The sequence below is a fragment of the Nannobrachium achirus genome (assembly GCF_963921795.1).
Source record: "Nannobrachium achirus genome assembly, chromosome: 10".
Lineage (NCBI taxonomy): Eukaryota > Metazoa > Chordata > Actinopteri > Myctophiformes > Myctophidae > Nannobrachium > Nannobrachium achirus.
The window spans coordinates 47,353,692-47,379,828 of NC_137819.1; the positions used below are offsets into that span (position 1 = coordinate 47,353,692).

Genomic DNA, 26,137 nt, shown 5'->3' on the forward strand with positions numbered 1-26,137 from the left:
TTTAGTAATAATGTTAGGGTCAGTCATTTCATTTAAAGTTAACATATGTACACTGAGTGGGTTGTCTGTTTGTAACTGCTGTTTACAGTTTATAACATTCCCATGTTAAATTATGAACATAAACTTCCATAGAAATTATGAGAATATACTTGCAGTTGCAATACGGTTCAGACCAGCTGTATCTGTTTGGAGACTAAAAATAGGCCAAATAAACAGCTGTTAGTATATTGTTATTTTTTTTACTCCCCCCCCCCCCCCCCCCCTCTCCCTCAAAAATAATTTGATTTCAACTTAAGATCACATATCTAGAACTTGGGCACAAGCAACATTTTCAGAGTAATACTGTTCTATGAAATGGAGTGACTGTCTTCTCCACTCAATTCCATCTACAAAACAAAGCAGAACTTCAATGTATGCACATCTGAGGCAGAAAACACCAAGCACATTTTGAAGATTATATGATAATCTTTGTTATATTTCCATACAAAGTAACAAAAGATTAATATAGGCTATACACACAAGAAAATAAAACCCTCTGGATGTACTTAAATGCTGAATTAGACCAACTAACCAACCACCAATCCATGGAAACAACTTTATTTTACAGCTCCAGTTTACCTGCTACTTAACTGGAATACCAGGAAACTAATGTTAAACACTTGCAAATGAGATCCCACAGAGTTTTGATGTTCTCATCAAACACCAATATATAAAATGCTGTAAAATAAAGACTTACCATTCTTCATGTTGACCCTACAACATTCCTTGAGACCCAAGAAACTGTTGCCTTGTCCTTCCTCCTTAAAACCACTATAATCACAGCAACAGATTAAGAGAAACTGAAATATAAAAATGGTAAAGAGGACTGAAGGATGCTTGAAGTGTCATTTGCTCTCACTCATTATGGATGTATCGAAAACCGGCTACAAATTATGATAAGACGTATACAGCACGTAAACAAAAGGCTTTTCCTTTTTTAAATGTCATCGTCAAAGAGTTCTGGTGATATGGACTTTTGTTAGCTTGACACACTTTTAAACATTTCTCTCTGAAACGCTGTTAGATGAATACGAAATGAAGCAGTGAAGGGAGAGCGATTCTTGATGTGGCTGGAAGCAGCTCAGCATCGTCCTGCAGAGAATTCAAACAGAATTCAAATTTGTAAATCCTCAAGTCAGCAATGGCAAAATGTGTTTAGAAAGGCACACTAGCAGATAGATAACCCCAGTGTGCATCTTAATACTTATATTATACTGTATCTTTACACTTACGTGGGCTGTAAGAGCGGGATCGTGAACTAGACCTGTAGCGACTGTAGTAGGGTGAAGGAGAGTGCCTGCGACTACAGAAACACAATAAAAATGTCACAACACATCATTCATTGAGGCCCTGCATGTATAATACATCATTAAACCCAATTCATTTTAGATGGAAAATTTCAGTAGACAAAAGTATGGACCAGCAGTAATAGAGCAAGATATTGTGTAAATCAATAACATATATCGTATGTAAATCCTAAAGGTATCTGAACATTTCAGAAAGCTCCTGTCATGAACAAACATGAACATATTTGGTATTTGGTGAACAACAAAAAAAAGGAACATGCACATTTGTTCCTGTGATGCAACTTATTTTGTGAGTGCAGATTATTTATTATTATTAATAACATATAACGTATGTTTAAGAATCACCCATCATTAATCTAATTAAAGTTTTGTGAGAGTTGAGCATGCCACTCCTTTAAACTAGTTACTCACCTATACCTGTAGTCATACTCATCGTATCTGTCGTAGTGGTCATAGGCATGGCCATGGTCTCTGCTCTGCCTGCCGCCACTGCTGCCGCCACCACTGGAGATACGGGAGAAATCAACAAGTCAGAAACACCAAGACTACAGCGACACACACTTCCATCTTGTAGGTAGATCTCTTTCCCACACGTGAAATCCAAAAGTATAGGTATAGAGCAGGGGTCTTCAACAGGGGGTCCGGGCCCCTAGAGGGTCCTCAGAGTTACTTCAGGGCGTCCTCCAAATCCTCCAGTCCGAACCCTAGTGTCCATATTCTGAGAACTGTAGCCAAAAATAGCAGATCTACAAGCTCACAACGCTTCGCGCAGCGAGGCGTTGTGAGCTTGTAGAACTGCTATTTTCGGCAAAGAGGTTTGGTGTAGAGGGGAAAAAGAGCAGAAGTAAGTACATAGTAAAAGGTCAAGTTTATTAGGTATTGACGGTTCAAGTGGTTAAATATCAGAAAACACAAAGTGACATGAATCCAAAATACACTGATGATTGTGCTGTCAAACTATATTAAACTATATGGAATCTATGAACAGGTTGTGGGGTCCCTGCTTCATCTCTCTCTCTCTCAACTAAGGGGTCCTTGGTTGAGGTTGTCAACCATGAAAGTATTGCAGATACCCACACCAACACTTTGGCTGGGTATCGACAACTCCTTTCCAAAGAGCACTTTCTGGATCATTCATTCTTCTGGGGCCTACTTCAGTGCCCTATTTGCTGTTTTACTGATGTCAGTCAGGTCAGGTGGTAAAATGACTTTGTTAAGGTACATCACAAACTAAGAAGAAGGGCCATGATGAGTGTTTGTTATTCGTACCGTGTTGGTCGTCCCATATAGATTCTTGGTGTAGGTGTGTGGGGCTGCTTGGTGATGGAAAAGTCCACTCTGATGCGCCTTCCGTTCAGCTCCATGCCGTCCATTGCCTGGCAAACACAATTGGGAAGAAAAGACAAAGCTGCAAACAAAATATCTTGATAAGGTGTGTGGTAGGAGCAATTTTGATGGCATAAACCGTAACCCCCCTGAGGTGGGATGTCTGGCATTAGGGGTGAACATGAATGTGTTAAAATGCTGACACCTAGTGGCATGTTTAGGTAAACACAGAATTAAAAACTAAATGCATACATTTCATATGGATATCTTTCTTAACCACTTAAACCCTATACTTTGTTTCCCTCTGCACCAAATCTCTTTGACGAAGATACATAAACTATATATAAACTATAGACAACCGACTAAACTTGCATTGCGACACGTTGGGAGCTTGTAGGATGGCTATTTTCAAACGCTTGTGAAGAGGATTTTAAAAGGAATAGTTCATCCCCAAAATGACTTATTTTCAATTGATTACTCACCCCATGAAGACTTCAAATTCAATAATATATTTTGGTTTTGTCGCATTCCTAAGACAATAATTTTATTCTAATAAATGTACCCCCATTGAATGGGGGTCAATTTAGGAATTTTTTTTTTTTGGAATGCGACAAAAACTAAAAAATATTGAACTCAAGTCTTCAGGAACTATTCCTTTAAATATTCTTATGCTCTCTACACAACAAACTGCCAAATACACAAATTATTATAAACTGTTAACTCTTTTACTTCCATTTAGGTTGTTTACAGTCTGCTCACAGCCTTACCTTTGCGATTTTATAGAAAAATAGCCATCCATTATTTCCTATCGCGGTCTTGTGTAAAAGACGGCTGCATCGATCACGGAGTCGTGAAAAACCACAACATTATGGGGTCCTCCATTACGAAGCGAGAGGCTCCTCCTCCCCCTCGGTTTGCACCAGTTTTCAGTCATAGAAATAGAGAAAGTAGATCCAGGCTGAGAAAACCACCAAAGAAGCGATCCCGCCGCCATTGTTGTTTATGTGCGCTCCAGATTTGAGACTAACGTTACGGGAGCTGCTGCAACTGTACACACCCGCGCCACCCCTCATCTGCTCAGACAGGTAAAAGAACAACGCTCGTTAGGCGCGGCGGACACGTGAAACAAAGAACGAGCGCTCGTTCAGGGGTAAAAGAGTTAAACTCTATTACATTCACCATTTACTGCATACAGTACCTCCTTGGAATCGTCGAGTCTCTCAAAGTAGAGAAAAGCAAAGCCTCTGGAGCATCCAGTACGCTGGTCGTACCCCACATTAACTACACCTCTCTCAGACCATGCTCCGTGGTGTAGAGGCTCAGGCCAAATACTCCTAGACAGTTGTTGGGGTCAGGGTTCACCTGCAAGGACCAACAGTAAGAGTTCAGTGAGGTCCATTTTAATTAGGCCAAAGGATCTATCTGGCAAAACATCACATCCCAACGTACAAATTCATATTTGTACGTTATTATAACGTGGCTCTGTAAGAGGAGAGCCACCTATTCATATTTGTATATTATGTGTCGTTTATCTAACCACTTGAACCCTTGGTAAAATGGAGCTGAGTTGCAACTGTACTTGGCCTGCTTTTTCCCTCTACAAGAAATCACTTCGACAAGAATAACGGGCTCACAACATGTTGCTTTGAAGTGTAGGTAAATGTTTCCCTCAGAATATGGAAGCTGGGGTCAACATCCACATGAAGCGGAGCCACACCGCTATTAGACCTTTCTTGTTGTCTTGCCCCCTAGCTGTGTATCATGGCATCAACCTAAACACAAAGTGTGTCTTGCTATCCTCCTCTTTGGTTACTCATCGATAGAGATGCTCCGATAGCAATTTTTGGGGCCGATACCGATCACCGATCAACTAGAATCAGTATCAAGTCAGATACCCGGATGACTGCAACTCCATGTCCATGCTGCAGCTCCAGCTCCATGCTTTACTGCGGTGTGTATCAGACGGCCGTCTAATATTAAACAATGAGAAGGCAGACCAAGCCAAAATAGGCAATCTTTTGGCCTAAGTCACTGACTTAGGCCATATTATTTTATGTTTGTTGCCTAAATCAAGGTTTAATCCTATTTAATCCTTGTATGTTACATAACTATGGTACATACTACAATACATGTTATTTTTTGAGCGGTGGTCAACCGCTCCTCAGAGTGGCGTTGTCCGTGGCTGCCGGCTATGTGGCTTTGTCCGTAGCATGAATACTGCTGGTGACCAGAGTGGTGCTGTTGAGTGTCACGCACGCACGCACAGTTGCGCAGCCTTCACCGCTCAGTTCACACAAGTGTGATTTTTTACAATAATAGTCATAATTATTTATTAACGTTTTGGGTGAAATGATTAAGAAATATCATATAGTTTTGAATTCTTCCTGAAAACCTTTAAAAAATAACCACTAGGTACTTAAAATTGGGGCATATCTGCAGCATATTTGCCGATACTTGATCGGTCCGGCTCAATTAGAGAAGCAGTAAGAGAGAGAGGAGACATGCAAGAAATGACAGTAGTCAGAACCCTGGTCCTCACAAAGAGCATAATAGTTAGTACACTACTGTAACTGGCAGCACCAACAGGAATCCCAAAATAGTGATTAATTACTTTAAAGGACCATACTGGTGGTCTGGCATGTTTAGCTGTTGGCTATGACTCACTGCATACTTGATATTACTGCCAAACATTTCCCAAATAAAAACATGATTTCTTTTACTTTCAAGGAAGCCATTGATTTCATTAAATGGTAAATGGTGCATATAGCGCTTTTCATCCAAAGCACTTTACATAGATTGGGTGCACCCATTCACACACCGATGGCGGAGGAAACCATGCAAGGCACCAACCTGCACATCGGGAGCAATTAGGGGAGTCTTGCTCAAGGATACTTCAACACCAACTCTGGTTGAGCCTGGGATCGGACTGGGAACCTTGCGGTTCCCATCCGGCCACTCTACCGGCCACTCTCTACCTCTGAGCCACTGCCGCCCCTTAATATCAGTATGTAATATCAGAAACCTGCTGTTTAAAATATGCTAGTGGCCAGAGCTCATAAAAAAGGTTGAGAACCAGTGCTCCAAGGTTATCATACTCACCCTGCTCCCGGTGTGCCGGTGGCGGGTGGACATGGGGGATGTACTCCGGCTCCTCTTGCGGCGGTATTCTGGGCTGTAAGAGCGAGAGCGGGACGTCGTCCTGTGGGAATGGGAGCGGGAGCGACTATAGTCCCGGTTGGAGTGCCGCCGCCGAGAGCGAGACCTGGAAAAGAGACCGGATAGAGGGAAAGGGTTTAAAACAACCCTTCAACAGGAAGACACAATCTTGTCATGTTGAGGAACAGGATTTTGTTGTAGGGAATCTAATAAGAAATTAAGACAAAATCTAAAAAATATATAGAAACTTGATTAGGCCTATTTTAAAGCTGTTGTTGTGAAGTATTTATACTTTTAGACCGCTGTTTCCCAAACAGTGGGTCAGGACCCATGTTTGGAGTGGAGTGCGGACCAATTTTTGAGTCGCCATTTCCTACATTTAAAAAAAATATATATATTATTTCAAACTATTTAAAAAAGGTTACTTTAAATAAAAATTAAAAAAAATCACACCCGTGTGAAGTGGAGCTGTGTGTGTGTGTGTGTGTGTGTGTGTGTGTGTGTGTGTGTGTGTGTGTGTGTGTGTGTGTGTGTGTGTGTGTGTGGATCATGTGTACCGATTTTTGTGACATTTGAAGAAAATATGTAGGAAAAGGAGCAAAAAGTGTGTTTTGGAGAAAATTCAAGATGGCGGAAAATCTATCATGGCGCAAATGGGCGTGGCCTATATGGGGAGATGCGTCATGACCCAAGGAATCCAGGGAAAAAATATTTTTAATTTTCCGACCTACGGTTCAAGAGTTACAGGCCAAAACGTAAAGTGGGGTGTTATGGCGCCACCATGCGGCCAAATGACACAATTATTTTTTATTTAATCCTTGAAATCATTATGAACCTCCTCTCCAAGTCTTGAAACTCTAGCCCCTATGGTTTGCGAGAGACAAATAATTGAATGTGAGTTTTTGCGATTCCCATTATAAGTCAATGGGGAAAATTAATTCACTAATAAATTAATATCAATTAAACTATTGAACCTTTCTCTTAGCAAGTTACTAGCCCACGATTCCCGAGTAAGCCGGTCGATTTGACATATGGCGCGAGTGTGTGGTGGCAAAACTGTGGGACTAGTAGCGTGCCGAAGTTTAGGAAGTTCAGGCTACATACACACAGACACACACACAGACAGACAGACAGACAGACCCACACAGCCACGTATAGGGAGCCTGTGCTTCACACAGCTCCAAAAATCTAATACATTTCCAAAAATAAGTATAAAAAAGAATTTAAAGAAGTATAGTGAAAATAGCATATGTACAAGCTCACAACGTGGCATGAAGCGTTGTGAGCTTGTAGATCTGCCATTTACACTAGTTTGGGTCCCGGAACCACCACTGGTCTAGATGTTGGTTGCCTACCTAGACTTTGAACGTGAGCAGGATCGAGACTCGGAGCATCTAGATAACCGGGAGGGACTCGGAGAGCGGGACCTGCTCTCTGAGCTGACCCGAGAAGGGGAGCGGGACTCCTATTGCCACAGGAGCATGTTAACAACACTCGGATACAGTCTCTCTCTCTCTCTCTCTCTCTCTCACAGTTGTAGGATTCACAATAAACCCTTTTGCAAATCCCGCCCCATTCTGCCCTGTTACTATGATGGGACATTAACCCTGGGCAGATTGTTTTTATAGTGGAAGTGGATGGGATTTTTTTTCCCTTCATAGCCTCATTACAGCTATATAAAGTACCAAAGGAAAAACACCTAGGTGATATTAATAAAAAGGGAAGACAAAGGTACAGTAGTTACATTGCAAAACAGGGGATTTACCCGAAAATATATGTTTTAATTTGTTTAATCCCAGTGGGACAGAATCCTCTTTGCAGATTCTTTTATAGTGGTAGTGGATGGGATTTTTTTTCCCTTCATAGCCTCATTACAGCTATATAAAGTACCACAAAAAACACATCTACGTGATATTAATAAAAAGGGAAGAAAAAGGTACAGTAATTACATAGCAAAACAGTAGTTTTCCCCCGAAAAATAAATGTTTTAATTAGTTTAATCCTCTGGATCAGAGATAGAAAGAGAAGCGCATTGCATCTTGGGTACTAGGAAGAGGACAGAGAGAATGTTTCTCCTCACATAATAGGCTGGCTTTTCGTAATTCTGCCCATTTAAATTATATGTACCCAATCGCGACTCTTAGACCATTGATAAGGTACATGTGAACTAGTTTGTTGAAGCTTATTCGTTATGATGAGCGAGATCGCTTGACGCTTGCCGTCGCTATCACCGTACCGGCCGATCTCCGTGTCGCGCACTGCGGACAGTTGTTGAAAGCCACATTCAATATTCTCCACTGCACAAACTCCACCCCCGATAGCAAAAAGTGAATGTTTTTTTCTGGTTGGCCAGTCAGGGAGTCTCAGGGACCAATCAGAAGGCTGACAAACGGTGGATTCACGCATACAGTACATTATTATTATTTGTATAGATTACTGTGGAGGAAAGGGTTAGCACATCTAGCATTTCAATTAAGAAAACATCTTGGTTAACAATGTCATTAATAGCCCTGTATCAAAATGCAAAGATAAGTGCCTGTAAGATGTTCATTTTACAGAAAGGAGAAAAGGGTAAAGAATAGAATAGATACATTGAGAACATAAATGATTGATTTACTTAACCTACAGACACATTCTTTCTTCTAGATTCTTTAAAACACTACTGCCTTCCCTCAGGAATTCTATCCTTCTTCGTTCTTCTTTTTTCAGTTTTCTCAATTTCTGATTCCAGGTCTTCCCCCAAAACATTGTCACCAGTTTCATTTTAAAGCCATTACAAATGCAAGAGCTTCTACATCTGAAACCATTCTTCCGTCACCATTCTCTCCCTTCCCACTTCTATGTTCTGCTAGTGTGGTGGAGAGAGTCGCAGCCCCAGCCTGAAGCCTCAAAAGTCTAGTATCTGCTCTCGTTCCATAGGGATGTCCCTTTGGAGTGATGGTTAAGATATTGGACTTTCACGCGAGAGACCCGGGTTCGAAGCCGGGTGGGGAGGTTCAGATCACCTCCGTTACATTGGTGCCGTGACCCGGATCCGGCTTCCCCGTAGGAGGAGGTCAAAGGGGGTGGAGTGTGGTGGGTCGTAGACCGTCGCACAGTGTGGTTCCGTCGCAGCCCCAGCCTGAAGCCTCAAAAGTCTATTATCTGCTCTCGTTCCATAGGGATGTCCCTTTGAAGTGATGGTTAAGATATTGGACTTTCACACGGGAGACCCGGGTTCGAAAACCGGGTGGGGAGGTTCGGATCACCTCCGTTACACTTTGTAAATGTTTTCATTTTTCATTAGCCTTCTTTTATCTTGGATATTTTCTTCCACATTCTTGGATAAAACTCTTCAAATCCTTCACGATCAATAACCTTAATGAAAAAAAAAAACATTCAATCAAATAAGATCATGGGTTTGTAATAAAAGGTTAAGATAGGCATATTTAGTGACAATAACATGAATATAATTGTAAGCAAAAAGACAGGACAATTACAAAATGATATAGAAATCTACTTGTTATATCAGATACTACAGAATAGGGCCATAGTTGTAGCCTGGCTCCAGCCAATAGACCCGCCTACTCTCTGAGTGAACTGCATCTCTTGGTCTGGATATGTCATATGACAAGTCTCTTGATTCGGTTCAAAGCCGTATCTTGGCGAACCGACCAATGAATTCAAAGCAAGACGGAAAAAAATCTACAGAAACAGTGGAGGGAGGGGTGGCTGCGTGGCTCACCAGAGTTCTTAATTGCTCCCTTTGAACTTCAAAAGGACTCCGAACTGCAGGCATTGATTGAGCCATACAAGTGTCGAGTAGCTTGTTAGTGATTCTCTCTAATCAGTGAAACATCAAAGACACTGACCTGTTGGGTGCATGTCATTGAGGGGAGGGGGAGGAGGGATTGTTTTGTGTGCAAAAGTCAAACACAACCCTCCCACCAGATCGCTTGTGATTGGGAATTTCAAATTTTAAATCCCCTCCCCTTTGAAATCTCAACACAATGGCTCAGGCTCAGACTCTTAAGCTCCAGCGCAGAGTCTGAAATCAGGCTACCATAGTTGTACATTATGTACAAAGTCAATGTTTTGGTTGCATTGTGCACAATAAGACCAAAAGTCAGTGAACAACCGTTCTAATTGTTCAAGTGAATTGACACAGCTACAATGATATTATGACATTCTAGTTTAGGCTACTGTGTGCTTCCAATTTTATGGCAACAGTTTTCCTGTTTCAGAATGAAAGTAGCCCCCACACTCCCCCATAGAGAAATAAATTGCTGAAATGACTGGGGAAGAACTTCAACTTAACTGTCCTGCACAGAGCCCTGACCTTAATTAATTAACCCTTTAATTAAGCCAAATGTGAGCCACGCCTAATTGCAAACTGTGAAAACACATTTTTAGTAGTCGTCTAGATTTGAATGTCATTGTAGTTGTCCATTCACTCATTTCACTGGGAAAAAGGAGCACCAAACCAATTAGAAACATTAGAAACACTCATTTGAAAAGGTGTGCACCTGAGTGGGCTCAGGCGCGCTACACACAGTTGCGACAGCTATCGTGTCCGTATAGTCTGAGAATGAGGGGGGAAGTAGAAAGTCCAATGCATTGTCAATGGAAGGTTGTTTGGTTTTTTGTCGTTGCCGTGGCTCTTGGCCAAAAGACAGCCTTCGGTTGAGCAAGAGACACGGCAACGACAAAAAAAAAAAACAACCTTCCATTGACAATGCATTGGACTTCCATTGACAAAATCAATGCATTGGACTTCCATTGACAATGCATTGGACTTTCCCCCCTCATTCTCAAACGATACGGAGAAGATGTTTCACGCAGATTTGTGAGTCCGGCCTCAGGGGTGCACATTTCCGTACGCACCCTGGCTGGTAGTTCCATAGAGTTATAATAAGAGGGGGTAGTTCACTTCAAGCTTCGGCCTCTAAGGTAAAAGTTAGTAAATTAATGATAGTCTCAATCAGTTGTGGAAAAAGTACTCACATATTTTAAGCATCAATACTGTCTGCAATATAGAAATACTCTATTACAAGTAAAAGTCCGTAACTCAAAATTTACTTGAGTAAAAGTATGAAAGTGTTGGCACTTGGCACCAAATTGACCAACATGTAATTAAAGTACCAAAAGTTAAAGTACAACTTAGCAGATCTACAAGCTCACAAGTCGCCATACCAATACCTTTACTTTTACAGTTTGCTCATGTACATTTTGCGGACCTTTTAGTTGTAATTGTAAGAGAGTATTTATATATTCAGTATTGATACTTTTACTTAAAACATGTGAGTACTTTTTCCACCAATGGAAACAGCCGCATAGCAGGATAAACAACTGGAGTAAATTAGGACGTTTAGCTCGCTTACCCGCCCTTCATTTCCGTCCTCAGTCTCACTCATTTCACCACTGTTATGAGTGGCGAACAAGTCAGAGAAATGCTGCTGTTTTAGGAGGTTTCGGCACCCTTTTGTGTCCGCACAGTGCTTAGCTAGAAGATGGCGAACAGGGAGCGATGCCCACAGCCACACCATGGACCAGAAGCTGACTTTTGTTTACGTACAATACGTAGGTTCTCGGTCCCATAGCCCAGGGGGCGCTGTGGTGTGTAGTTGTCAGGGCAACAGGGAAACAACGTTATGTGGTGGAAAAAGTACTCGCATTTAAGCGTACTAACTATGCCTTAAATTTAACATGCGAGTACTTTTTCAAATTTATATATGTATCAAATGTGCAATCATAAGTGTCAATTTAGCGGTCCTTGACATGAAAAAGTTAACAAGCTCAAGTGTAGCGTCGACGGTTGCCTGGCAACCAGCTGGCGGCCCTTCCAAGCTATGGGATCTTAGCTAGGTAGCTACTGCAGAGTTTAAACCCCATAATGGGGTTTAAAGTTTAAACCATAGTCTATGGTTTAAACCCCATACTCTGGTTTAGGTTTAAACACCTGGAAGCCAAATCCCATTCCATTATATCATTGTATGTAACATTTTGTAACATGTTCTGTTCATTCCATATTGCATTTCATTTCACATAGATAAGTAAGATCATAAAGACATGAACAAGATTATTTTTCTTGCGATTTAATTCACAGGTAGCTATTTTCACTGAACAAATAAAACAAAACAAAATAAAATAAAAATCCTGGGACAATTATTTCCCATGAGCAGACAAAGCCATTCTTTGAACAAAGAAAGCTTTGTCAGCATAAAAATCCTCAGATTTTGTGGATTTTGTAAGTATAAAGATTAATTAGAACAAAAACAGAAGATATGGGTCTGTTTTTGCCATTCTAATATAGAAATATGTGATGGTTTCAGAAATGGCAGATTGGTTCAGGTCTAGTATCTACAGAGGGCCGGCAGCAAAGTTGGAATCATGGATGTTAGCGCCTGATATCATCACCTAAAATATCACAAAAGTCCAAGCTGGACGAGCCCCCTACTATTTTTAGGAAATCCCTACTGTGTCACAGTGTAACGTGAACCCTGAACGCATGGAAGCAATAGGTCAGATTTCAGCACAGGGCTAAATATTGACAAAACAGCAGTACATTCAATCTATTCCAAATCCAAACTCAACAGTTACCAAGACAAAGAACACAGATATTGGGTTGCTTGCAATTGAGACATAGCAGACACTTGAATTCATCTACGTTGTGGAAATAATTACCATGTTCTTGACAGACGTAAAACCATCTTGCATCCCAAGTAACAACAAATTTAAACAACCTTCATTTGGAGTGCAAATAATATTCTTTGGGTTATTTTTATTTTGGGTCATACATTATCCATACATTCTTGTATAAGCTAAAAAGACAATGGGCTCCATTCGCAAAACTCTTCTTAAATGTATTATATTTGACTGTATTCTTGCAAAGTAAAGACCAATGTCAGATTCATAAAACGTGTGCACAACCTTAATTTTTGTACATACAAAGATCAAATAATGAATCCCCTTGGTTGTAAACTGAATGCACACTTGTCTGTGTAAATCATTTGCATAGTTCAATGCCCATTTAACACCATAAATAGGCATGCAGACCTACTGTAAGGGGTCATGTGCAAAAAGCTGAAAGCCAAACGATTCTCCATAGTATGACAGTGTTGCTCGCAAAAAAGAACACAGCGCTCACAACACTTCTCATCATTATGCGTTGTTTCAGGCAAGTGAATCCCTTGTACAATGGAGACATGGAGTATAAAAGGTGAACGTTTATGAGTGAAATTAAAGTATTGCAATTATGTGTAGGCCTAAATGAATATAATAATATAGAGGGTATGCACGTGACATCATCATCATACCAGGAGGTTATGCGGAAACGCCTATTGAGTGGGAAAAAAAGACTTTCTGGCCTTGAAAGCCCATACATCAAAAAAGTAAAGTCCTATCTGATTGCTTTAAACTATATTAAACAACGTTAAACTCGGCAGCGGCATAGCTCAGGGGTAGAGAAACCGTTATTAGAGCACGAAGAACCCTTCCCAGTTCGAATCCGGGCTCCCCCTGAGTTAATGTCGAAGAGTCCTTGGGCAAGACTCTGAACCCCTAATTGCTCCCGGTGAGTAGGTTGGTGCCTTGCATGGTTTCCTCCGCCACCGGTGCATGAATGTGTGCGTGAATGGGTGAAAGTAATGCACAATCTATGTAAAGCGCTTTGGATAAAAGCGCTATATAAATGCACCATTTAAACTCACTTTGCCACTCGATTTGCCATTCACTTTATGCATGCGCATACCCTCTATTATAATCTGTTCCCATGACCTTGGTACTTTGGATTCCAAATCCAAAGTACCAAGGTCATGGGAACAGTTATTAGTAAAGCATGGGAGGATATCATATTTGCCTATTATATTGTTCAACTCAACATAAATAGCTGACATAAAAAAACAAAACAACAAAAAGTGGTTTGATATGAAGCTGGAATGCAGGACACTGGAACAGCGCTATCCGATATGGATCAAGTGCTTTATCACAGAAGGGAAATGCGTCCTTTGCCAGCTTAACCATTTTATGTCCTGCATTAGGAATTGACAACTGTCACCATGAGACAACTTAGTTTTACCCTACTTTAGTGGATGTGCTTGGCTGAGGAGCCACCAGCGACACTCAACGCCTCAAAGTAGTCAGAATCCTGCATAAACAAACGATATGTGGGCGCAAAGGATACTTGGCTGGCCTCCTGTAACCAGGTGGCTGCCTGGTGTGGAGGGCTGCATTTTTGATGTGATTTGACCAGTCACGTCAGTGGTGGGCAGTCATTTTTGTTGAACTCACTAGTATTTATTCCAGATTGTAAGAATATGCATTTGTATGGTGTTCATGTAATCAACAAGTTGTATCAACAAGCTATTACAGTTTCATAATGTAAGTGCATAAGAGCAACCACAGGTGGAGGTGGTGGTGATGCTGCAAAATTATGTATGATATTGTAAGCACTTTGCAAAATTGTGGCCAAACTGGCAGAAATGGCAAACACAGTGTGAGACATAATTATGCTCTGAATGGTTCAACAAAAAAGACAATACACATTTGAATGTCCATAAGCCCAGTTATGAATTCTTATTTCAAAAGTGGGCAATAAGTGTGGGAAAAGTATAACAGGCCTCTTTTTTCATTGATTCGAAAAAGATGAGGTTTGGCACTACTGTAATTTATTTTGCATAAAGAATAAGGCATCATAATTGCCTTCAGGCTTTGTATGTACAACAAACACATTCAGAGAAGGAGAATGATGAATCAGACTATTTTGGTGGCAACACTTGAGCATGAGCATTTGATGCTAAAGTCATCAAATCTGTTACGCACGTTTCGTGAATGAGGCCCAATTCATCTTATTAAAAAGCACTTGGATGAGCGCTCTATCTAGTTCAGCATTTTGTTGTGGGCAAAGCGGTATTGCAAATTCATAGGAAACACATGCGCTTCAGCATTCCTAGAGGTTTTCAAGAAGTAAAACATTGTGATGTTTCACTGCCAGTGTTTACCCCTATGCTTTTTCTCTAAAATTCAAGCCAAATTAAGTCAGTGAAGTAAATATCAAAAAAGGTGCAGAGTGCTCCTTGTAAAAAAATAAATATCAGCATGAAAGGAAAGAGAGCCTTGAGCAGTCTTCCTCCTTTCCTAGGAGGTAGCGGCGCATTTCTGAGATGCATTCCATGTTCCATGTCAGTGGATGTCCATGCCTCTCTTGCTATTGCTTTTCATCAGTCTAGTACGGTTAATTTCAGGATTTAACTTTGGGAAAAAGTGTGGTGCGCTTAAAATGGAACCCTACACCTATCAGGACTACGGTGTCTGGCGCAGTCTAGGTCTGTTGGGTGTGTTTGGGTGGAGGCGCGCAGTCCCTTGTTGGCTGTCCACCTCTTGCTTTGAGGCTTTCTGTACGGAAGCGGGAGCAGAGGACAGGACGCCGGCTGCATGGGAGGTGTTGGCGGAGGAGGCGTTGGCCACCACGTCGATTTTTCCCTCTAGTTTGACCAGCCGTGTCAGAATGTCATCCAGCAGCACGGCTATGGTCCTCTTCAAATCAGCTGTACAAGAGAGACAGAAACAGACAGACACAGACAAAGACAAGGAGAGAGAGAATGTGAGAGGCAGAGAGAGAGAGGAAAGACATGCATGAATATATATATCGTTTTCACTTGCGGTATTTCTCTCTTGAGGCAAGAAACATAATTGACATGAGTTAGCATGAATAAAAATGCAGTGCTTTGGAGAGACAGTGTTCTTCCAAGTGCTGTGTATCGAGCTCTCTAATATATTTAGCAAAGCAATAGCAATAATGTCACAGTTTAAAATCTTCAAATGTCTTCGTGTCATCACTTCCAATTTCCCTTCTCTATCCTGTATCCTGCATGTTCCTATTGGATAAAATTGGCCCTCAAAATGCATTTCTGTTTACAAGGGGGTCTAAGAAATAGTCTGATGATTAAATAATCATCTGCTCTAATTAATAATTATAAATAGGTGACATAGTTGTAGACTACCTACTTGAGGTAACATCAGCTACCAGTTAGCGTTATCTCTGAATAAGTGATACTTCTGTTATTATTGACAGAGGGAGAGACCCATGTGCCAGTGGTGTACTGTGTTCTAGAATTTCTTTTGAGGGCATATGCTCCGTGACTATTCCTGTGGCCAGGGCATATGCCAGTGCATAATGCCTATCAGATATGCTACTCTGAAAGATTCACGAGGGCATACGCTCTTTCTATTTTATTTTTTCACAGCATACAGCGTATACCAAGGTATCAGGTAGAACACAGCACTGCCCTGTGTTTCTAATGGATTTTAATTGACAGTTAAGAGTGTTTCTATAGTTCATGCCATTGCGTGAACACTGCGTGTGGACTCTGACATCCAGTTAAGTTAGAACAATATTTAAAAATACATATTTATAGTTATCGTTCTTGGTGTGAACAGCCCTTAACTCATGTACTCTATCTACTAGCACAACTAGGAAATGCGACCCAACATAATTAACAGGGGAACATTTCGAAATACAACACCAATCAATACTTTAACACTTAATTAACACACTCATAACTAATTCACTAGTAGTTTGACATTTAATTAAACTTCACAGATTCACTACTGTAAAAGATGCCTATTTTAATTACTAACAAAGGGTGTCAAACTACTAGTGACTTGTTGAGCAAGACCTCACTTAAGAATGGAAAACACATTCTGAGTAAGAAGGACTTGATTTAGAATTATATGGACACTATTCACACTTGTAGTTTTGTTAAGGATTCTTGTCAATATTGTGGTATTACTACTTTCTAAGCAAATAATATTAAGATAATACATGAACATCTTTACTTTCAATAAGAAGTATTTGGGAGGTTATTGAGGCAAAACTCTTAGTGAATGGCAGAGTACTTGTAGAAAGTGGACATGCAGAGTAAGGCATAAATTAGTGCTTTATAATTAATGACTAATAAAGAACCAACATACTACTAATAAGGACACTATTAAACAACCATATAATGATTAATATGTGTAGCTTAGTCTTATACGCATTTTGGTCGCTCAATTCCGATTTCAATCAACTTAGGCCTAGATAGCTGGTGCATTACTGAATTGTACTTAACAAGGTTTAGGAAACATTTGATAATAACTGAGTCATATTGAATATTGACATATAGGCTAGTACTGCCCAAATATATAGTAAATATATATAAATACTTTATAATATAAAGTAAGTCGCTCTGGTTTTAAGTCGCTCTGGATTAAGAGTGTCTGCTAAATGCCTAAATAGTAAATTGTATCACTTTTAAGTCATATTGCCTAGGGTAAGATAAACATTTTCACATGTATTTGAGCACATTCCTTAACCCTCTCACCATAACCAGCCATAGAGGTTCCCTGCGGCCCTCCCGGGGCGTTCTGGTTCTCCTCGGTCAGCACCTTGACGTAGCGACGGCTGAGCTCCAGGATCTGCTGCCGCAACTCTGCACTACTCTGGTGGCGTGCCGGCTGCTGCACGGTGTAGCGCAGCAGCATGAGTCCCCATGCCAGGCCAAAGGCTAGTAGCAGCATACTCAACTTCTGGGACATGTTCCTTCGCAGGAGCGCACCCAGCATGGTACTGGGGTTGGGGACGGGGAGGGACAGGTACAGTAGCACTGGCAGGGGACACTGAGGGTCTGGAGGCGGTGGGGCTGGATTGAAGTACAAAGGAGGAAGCCGTCTGAGACGGTAGCTGACACCCACAGGAACTGGAAGTCAAGGCTTTCCGCACAGGCTTGGCTGCCAAATGTCAGGCATCAAACCAAAGGTGCAAACAGGGCACCCAAACCCCGAACTCTGGGACATTGCTGCCTCACTCAGAGAGCTAGAACACAAGAATGCAGAAACATGAGATGTAGTAAACAAGTGGTGCCAGATGCAGACACAACAATCCGCAACCTGCTTTGAACAGCACAAACACCAGACACACAACAAACGCCACCCGGCTTTAAACAGAACAAACACCTGGTGAGCTGCGGCCTTTTGGGTATTGGTTCAATTTGGGGAAAACCAGTGACTATGCGTTTGATCTTTTATGGTCGTCCAAAGGCCAAATTAAAGACCACATATCAGTTTGTGCTTTTCAACAAAGGTAAACATGTCTATCTTTAACTGCTTGAGTTATAGTGGAAAATATATCATTTTGACCAATGACTATGACCTCTGATCTCTGCACTCTTACTAGCAGCACCAAACAAAAACAAAATCTAAATCTAGAAAATGTGCTCAGTAGTAGGCCTGTCACAATTATTACATACTCGTCTTATCGCAGTTATGACATAATCGCAATTATGTTGTCAAAATGTTCAATCGTTGAAAAATGTTCATACAGTATATTTTCAAACATTTAAAAAAATTGTGGAAATAGCAGATCTACTTGTAGATCGGCCATTTGCAACTTCAAAGCCAAACAGAAATGTAATTCATTATTAATGTTAATCGCAATTATTTGAGTGATAATTAATTGTCATGTAAAATGTCATAATCGTGACAGCCCTACTCAGTAGAGCAAAGACCTCCATAAAGGCCATAAAGGAGTGTGGATCACTAGCATCCTTTAAAATTGCCCTGAAAAACCACCTACAGGCAGCAGCCGTTCGCAACTGGTAAAAAAAACAAGAATTGACACACAGTCAATATAAAATCTGTGGATTGGTGTGTTGACGTTAGTGTAAAAAAAAGTTTGAAAAAAAAAAAAAGTTTAGGTCCAAAAATGTGTTAAAAAATCGACCTGATGGTGGCGCTATATGGGACAGATCCATGTCGATGAGATAAGTGTAGACATACTGTGTAGCGATTTGTGTGATTTTAGGGCAAAAACTGTAGGAGCAGTATTCAAAAATGTGTTTTAAAAAATTTGGCGGGGGTCCCTGGAGCTGCGGGGGTCCCTGGAAGGGTGGAGGTTGTGGATTGGCAGACAAGGATTGTGTGTGGAAAATTTCACATGGATAGGGGCAAAAAAGTGTGATGTGACGTGACAGACAGACTGACGGACAGACAGGCGGTGGAGGTTTTCATAGTAACTGCGACCTGACGGTCGCAATTATAATCATTAGTATTGTTTATTTTAATTATTATTATTAAGGAACTCTAGAAATCTCAGTTGGAACTGTTACCCCAGTGACCCGATGCTGGATAAGCGGTTGAAGGTGGATGGATGGATGGATGGATTATTTTAGAGTAAGCTACTTTATTTACCATTATTGTGTACTCCGCCACATGGGGAGCAATCTTCAATTCAATCTTCAATTCAAAGAAGCTTTATTGGCATGAGAACACAAACGTTTACACAGTGGTGGAAAAAGTACCTACATTTTTATAATTAAGTAAAAGTATCAATTCTGCAATGTAGAATCACTCTGTTACAAGTAAAAGTCCAGAATTAAAAATGTACTTGAGTAAAAGTACAAAAGTATTGGTATCCAAATGTACTTAACTCATTGAGTGCCTATCCCGAATATGTTCGGGATATATTATCGCATACCAGAGTGCCTATCCCGAACATGTTCGGGATATTAAAAAAGAAAAAAAAAGAAAAATTGTTTTTTTTTTTTTTTTGGACCCCATCAAATCTAGTGAACATGATTTCAATCGCGATTTTGCATGTTCCACCCCCATACAACCCCATCTAACATACAGGGCAGCCATGTTTGTTTACATAACATGTAAAACATAATGGCGATTATCTCAATAATGCCTGAACGGATTTCCAATCGGATTTTTTTGTTTGAAAGCTGTGAACAAACTGCACAAATCCACTTCAATGCAATCCAGGATTGCATTGGATTTTTTAGAGCTCATTCTTCTCTGTTTTTTTCCCATGCATGAGGTGTGCAAGGTTTAATCATGGCTAAGTTGACGAAAATAAGGCTTCTAAAATGCTTGGTAACCAATAGCTAACTTCAAGCTAACTTCATCCTCTTCCTGTACATGCACAAAGGAAAGTGTTCAGGCAAGTCATGGCTGCAGGGCTTCTGCATATACCAGCATATCTCTATGGGATTTTCTATGGCCACTGGGCGCCCTCTAGTGGTGAACGGGGTGGCACTCAAAGAGTTAAAGTACCAAAAGTAAAAGTACAAAATGTTTGAAAATAGCAGATCTACAAGCTCACAACGCGTCGCACCGCAATGCGTTGTGAGCTTGTAGATCGGCTATTTTCAAATAGCCTTGGTATAACATAGGGCTAAAGTGGTTTATGTATGTTTTACACTTTAGTTATTGATGTAGATTAGCATTATTGGGCTAAATGTAAAGACGCTACGCTGCGCCAACCGTGAATTCAACACAATCTGCTGTTGAGCAGTTTAACCAATTTGCTACGTACGTCTACACAAACGGTCAGATTACAAAGATAAATTGCTTAGTGAAGGCTCACGGATGTCACCATAGGGTACGCTCCAGCAGAATGTCCCGTAATGATCGTATTATTTAAAGAGGAGCATTTTAATCCGATCGGTCGTCGTTTCCTTCAAAAGGTATTAATGTATCTAAGTGCAGTACACCTCGCAACCGATGGGGTCGCATGGATGAAAAACAACAGAAAATGGCGTCTGATCGGATTAAAATGCTGTTTATTAAACAATACGAAAGATACAGGTAATTCTGCTTGAGCGTACCATACTGTGACATCTGTGAGACTTCAGTAAGCACTTTATCTTTGAAATATGAACGTTTTTGTAGACGTATGTAGCAAATAGGTTTAACTGCTCAACACGAGGTTGAAGTGAATTTATTACACACCGTGACTTGTGCGTTAGCCTGCAGCTAGCGCTAGCTAGCGTTAGCCTGCAGCTAGCGCTAGCTAACGTTAGCGTTAGCCGTTAGCCACACATCCAGAATAGTCTAAGTCAATTTTCCAACGGCGAGTGAACGATTGCATTCCGAGTTGGGTCGCCGTTTTATTCCATGAGTAATTGTGTATAACATGCCTGCGTTAGCCTGCAGCTAGCGCTAGCTAGCGTTAGCCTGCAGCTAGCGCTAGCTAATGTTAGCGTTAGCCGTTAGCCACACATCCAGAATAGTCTAATATATGTCAATTTTCCAACGGCGAGTGAACGATTGCATTCCGTGTCCTTCATGGATTTTTTTTCCCCCCTGGCTGTCAATGTTTTTATTGTTCAAAAAGAAAACGTTCTGAACGTTAAAACTAGATAGTTTTACGATCATAACAATGTGACAAACGGAACGGATCCTTTTTTTCCAAACTCGAGAAGAAGAACAGCGCCAGAACAGCGCAAGGCCGCTCCCAATCATGAAACTAGCTCGGTTACCATGTGACATGGGGACAGCCAATAGGCAAATAGGTCGCCTAGGTAGCCTAGGTAGCCTGAATGTCTCAGCACAATCGCACGTCTTTAATAAAATCTGTTTCACAGATTTAAAAACTAACCTAGCCCAACCCTACCCTCCCCTGCCCCTTCTTTGTATATACTTACTTACTTACTGTTTAGACTCTTTTTTTTTGTTCTCTCATTTTTTTTCCTTTACATATCTACTGCATAGTACTGTGTTCTATTCGTCTGTCATTCAATGTTATATGAGATACTTAAATGGTTTCCTGTGGAAATAAGCTTAGTCTTTTCATGGATCTCCTTTTAGTAGACCTTGTACCAGTGAACTGTACCGTCATGAAACTGTACCTTTTCCTATGCAAACTTCTAATAAAGTCTTCAATCAATCAATCAATTAAACCACCAAGGAGAGGCAGTGTGTCTATAGGTTATGGTGCCAACATGGGTGAATCCTGAAGCTGTTATGTATTTTTGTAATGGAGTTATATTAAAATAAATTGTGTGTAGGGTTCAAAAAGGTAAGAGCACAACCGCATAAATAAGTCAATAGTCATTCCATATACGGCCATATGTGGAGCTGACTATCATCACCTGGATCTCTATATGAAGATTACCACACTGACCTCATCAAACCCTGGATAGCCATACATAGAGATGACTGGATCATCACCTAGATCTCCATAGATGAAGCTGGCCAATTACCACCCTAAGCGCGACCTCAAGGTTGCTTCTCGCCCTTAAGGCGTCTTACTGGTTAAATATATATATCATTATGCTATATTGTTGCTACAATGCTTATTTTCTTAATTTATACAAAATCCAATACAAATTTCAATTTGTTTGTATAACATTGCATAGTCCACAGAATACCTGCTGATGCTGAATACTGATAGTGATAGGGTTCTATTTAGACAACCTATGGCCTAAGGTCTAAAGTGCATGGCACAAGTACATTTGGGGCGTTTCTATATTCCATTTTGATAGTTAGATGGCACATTTAGATAGCAATAATGCAAAATTGCAAATACACCAATAATTTGACTGACCAGTGTGACCACACCACACCTTGTTTTAAAACCAACAAATGGGTTGGGCACACTAACCCGTTAAAACAAACACATGGGTTAGGCACACAAATGTGCACAAATTCATGAAAATGAGTACTACATCGGTTGTAAACTATCAATGATACTTGCGCTGCTCTTTGCACCGAGCACACGATTAGATAGGGCCCTTAGATAGCATTTGACAAATGTGCAACAATTGCTCAAAACAACCCTCAAAACAATCAAATACAGTCAGGGCAGGGAGTGGGACAGCGAATCCCAAAATACACATCAATCCCTGAGCCCCTCTAGCTCAAAGTTATGGACTCATGTAGTTTAAAACCCCACTGAGCATTCTGGCATTTATTGCATCGCTTAATCTAGAATGAATCTCTTTCTCACACAAAAAGTCACATGCATACACATATACAAAACTCGCATTGGAATTTGGGTGGATAGATAAACAGAACACAGTGATCCTTGCAGGTAAACTGAAACAGTCTGACCACATCTAACTTAGACCACATAATAAACATGATCCATAATCATAAAACCACATTTGGGTACACGCACATATTGAACCCATCATACACGGTGGATATATTTAGCAAAGCATCCAGCCTATAAGAGAGCTCCAAGCCATCAGCTAAATGTAAGAGGCTTACCAGATGGTTTCCTTTTTAAAGGAGAGACTCCACTTGGAACCAGGGTACCACAGCAGCGAGCGGGAGATGACCAGTCAATGGTCTGACAATAAAGACATCTCTTTTTTTAGGGCTTCTTAGCCCAGAAACCTGATTACCAGTCTAGATCACAGGGGACCCACTTTGCAGCTCTGGGTGGGGATGGCTGACACAGTACTGGGTCCAAGTATGGAGAGCATCCTCCTTTCTTTTTACTAACCACACCTCCGTAATGTCCAATGGCAGGGTAGCAAATAGCCTTCTGAAATGAGATAATTGTGTCTGGGTTTTCAAAAACTCTGTCACTGACTTTCTTTTTTCTACACTCATGGCTGTGGGAGTGGCATATCCTGTTGAGGTCAGCAAAGGGACACTGACTGAGAGGGGAATAAATTATGAAAAGAAAAGTAACAGAATCCGGTTGGTGATGTCCCCCACCCAGCTAGATGCATGCACCCACCCAGACACCCGCCACCACATGCACTTAGTATGACCCACGTTCAAGTTGCTACTGTAGCCTATAAGCTCAGGCCGGCGTCCCTATATTGGTCATGTCAAGCTAAATATATATATTTTTGTTGATATTTTTGCTGCACAGCACTGTTGAAGTATACGATTGGTAGGTAATTTTAAGGACACCCGGTTTGATGTGCATTAGGCCACAGTCATCAAAAATACTGGAGGTTAAGTAAGGGCGTTCAGGAAGCTGCTGTGAATTGAACTGTTTCCTGTTGCTCTTCCACTCACACACACCGGCCAACAAACCGATTTGAACTATAACCTAAACCAACTACTGTCTTGTCAATGAATGGCTAATGAGTTATGGAATTATTCTTTACTGGTATTTGAGCAAATCCATCATATGCTACACAGACTAATAAGTCTGTGTAGCAAATAAGTAACAGCAAGTGATTTTAACACGACAGTAAAAAAAAATGTGACCATCGCTTAATCCTTGTTTTCTTGTCGGTTCTTGGAATGCCTTGAAACACGCTCGCCCTCATTTCTTCCCACCGACGTCAAGCCGGGCGGTTCTTGTATTTGTTTTTACTGAGGATAAGGTTAGAAATAAGTTTAGGGTTCGGCATTGTTTTACTGAGGTTAGGAATAGGGTTATGTTTTGGCACCGTTTCACTGAGGTTCAGCCGTTTAGGCATAGTTTACAGAGGAGGATATGCTTAGGAATACCAGGCAGACACCGTTCTACCGTTCCGCCAGATAAGACACCCGTTTTGGGGCAAGCGTTCAGGTATTCCTCTAGTCTAGTGGCTTCCCTGTGGGAATGTAGTGTAGTGTAGAAATCTGATTTCCCATGAAATGTCTCATGGATCAAATTCACACTAAAACAGCCATATGGCTGAAACTTGGCTACAGTCAGCCAACCACTCAGCCGTCCGTTTACAATTCCACTGTCCAGTCTCCGATATTGTACCATGTTATTCAGTAGGCTTCATCATTGTTCTTAGGAAAGGCACACCTATGCCCAGGGATGAGACAATGAATGTTCCACTTGTTTAGTAGGCTACTCAAACAATAACAGTGTATTCTGTGGAAGGTCTGACTTCAAATAAGATAAGATATGCAGCCCAGTCCTCATCGTGTTAAGATCCTTAACCCATAGGTTAAATATTTACTACCAGGGCATGCCATCTGTGATGCTACTGCTGCCTACCTATTCAACAGCTGGCCAGGTCAGCTCTGGTTTCTCCAGCAGCGAAGATAAACCTGCAACAAAAATAAATATTGATACATTAGATAATGCTAGCAACTATATAATAATAAAGAAGCAAGTGCAAATTGGGTAATATGTTGATCACGGGGTGTCTATGTGCACGCATTGACAGACACCAACAAGATTTTTATCACGTCCGGTGTGAATGCATTTCAGATCATGTCCTATGATACAGACAACCAAGGACACATTTAGTAAGCTTTTGTGGTCTCGGTCTCGGTCTCTCTCTCTCTCTCTCTCTCTCTCACTTTAATGCCAGATGGCATATGTGTCAAGACTTTCAGAAGCTAATTTGGCTTCTGAAAGTAATAACGAATTGGGGAAGTTAACTGTCTGTCCCTGCAGGTGTTCAAACAGACAAAGAACATGAATGTATGGGATCAAAATGTGTGCAATAAGCGTACGGTTACATAATATACTGTATATGTGAAATGGAACACCTCAACTCAGATAGCTAGCCTGCAGGCTACATTTACAGAGACGTGTCACCAACAGGAATATAAACAGACTTGCCTGTCATTAAACGAGTAAATTATTACATATTTAAAAACTAAATAAAACTTTGTGTTCTATTTAGATCTGAAAGAAACATATGCTTTGTCAGACTTCCAGAAAAAGCAGTGGCGGAAAATAACTAAGTACATTTACTTAAGTACTGTACTTAAGTACACTTTTGAGGGGGGGTTTTTGTACTTGACTTGAGTATTTACAATTTCCAATACTTTTACTACTACTCCACTACATCACAGATCCAAATATTGTACTTTTACTCCACTACATGTATTTGAAAACTTTAGTTACTCATTACTTTGTAGATTTGGATTATTATTACAAAACATAGCTACATTAACCACTTACCCTATATTATATACATTTCGGCCATTTGAAAATAGTATTAGTAATTATTTTCAAAAGATTTGTACGTTTGAAAACTTGAAATACAATATTCTGTATAATGAGTACGTTTACTTTTGGTACTTTAAGTACATTTTGATGCCAATACTTTTGTACTTTAACACAAGTAATGTTGAGTAACATATTATTTCTACATTCTAAAAAACTGAGTACTTTTTCACCAAAAGCAGAACAAGGACTGGCGACAGTCCAACCGACAGAGCGTCAACAACACTCAACAGCAATTCCTCTTCATCGTTTTAGTAACTTTAATCCTATATTCATTACAAACAGAAACATAAGATCCAAATCAAGGTGCTACATTACACAAATATCAACAAAGATACGTACAATCGCTGCACACCGGCTGACACTAGTCTATGATGCTTGTTATCAACCACGGGATGTTGTTGTTGTTGCTGCTGTGTCAGTCAGTCACTGTGGAACTGCGCTCACTGGGTTGTTTACTGTCTGCATTCACTGATCATCTACGTGTACACGTGCTTACAGAGCTGGTACACAGCAGAGTGGAGGTAAATAGGTGACTTCTACTTACGGCATCATCGAGAAGAAGAGCGAAAAGTCGGCTGCAAGAATTCTTTGAGAGTGTGCGAGAAAAGGAGCGTGACTAGTCTTGTCAACCGTTTCCTGAACT

At 40.7% G+C, this 26,137-nt stretch overlaps 3 protein-coding genes across 3 annotated transcripts in view; 1 reads left to right on the forward strand and 2 right to left on the reverse strand.

Moving 5' to 3' along the window:
* Window positions 1-26,137, forward strand: part of sem1 (SEM1 26S proteasome subunit) — a 239,031-nt gene that overhangs the window by 30,312 nt on the left and 182,582 nt on the right. The window lies entirely within an intron of this gene.
* tra2a (transformer 2 alpha homolog) lies at window positions 1,121-14,038 on the reverse strand (the record flags this gene model as incomplete). Its single annotated transcript, XM_080735548.1, is given in 10 exon segments — window positions 1,121-1,131; window positions 1,272-1,342; window positions 1,758-1,850; window positions 2,616-2,722; window positions 3,871-3,956; window positions 3,959-4,034; window positions 5,772-5,934; window positions 7,184-7,293; window positions 12,285-12,307; window positions 13,990-14,038. Coding segments are annotated over 10 exon segments (789 nt in total).
* ccdc126 (coiled-coil domain containing 126) lies at window positions 12,150-26,109 on the reverse strand. The gene is made up of 4 exons (XM_080734793.1): window positions 26,039-26,109; window positions 24,529-24,581; window positions 17,168-17,658; window positions 12,150-15,352 (listed from the first exon to the last, which is right to left on the reverse strand). The coding sequence occupies exons 3-4, from the start codon at window positions 17,406-17,408 to the stop codon at window positions 15,108-15,110; spliced, it is 486 nt and encodes a 161-aa protein (XP_080590919.1). The 5' UTR covers window positions 17,409-17,658; window positions 24,529-24,581; window positions 26,039-26,109; the 3' UTR covers window positions 12,150-15,107.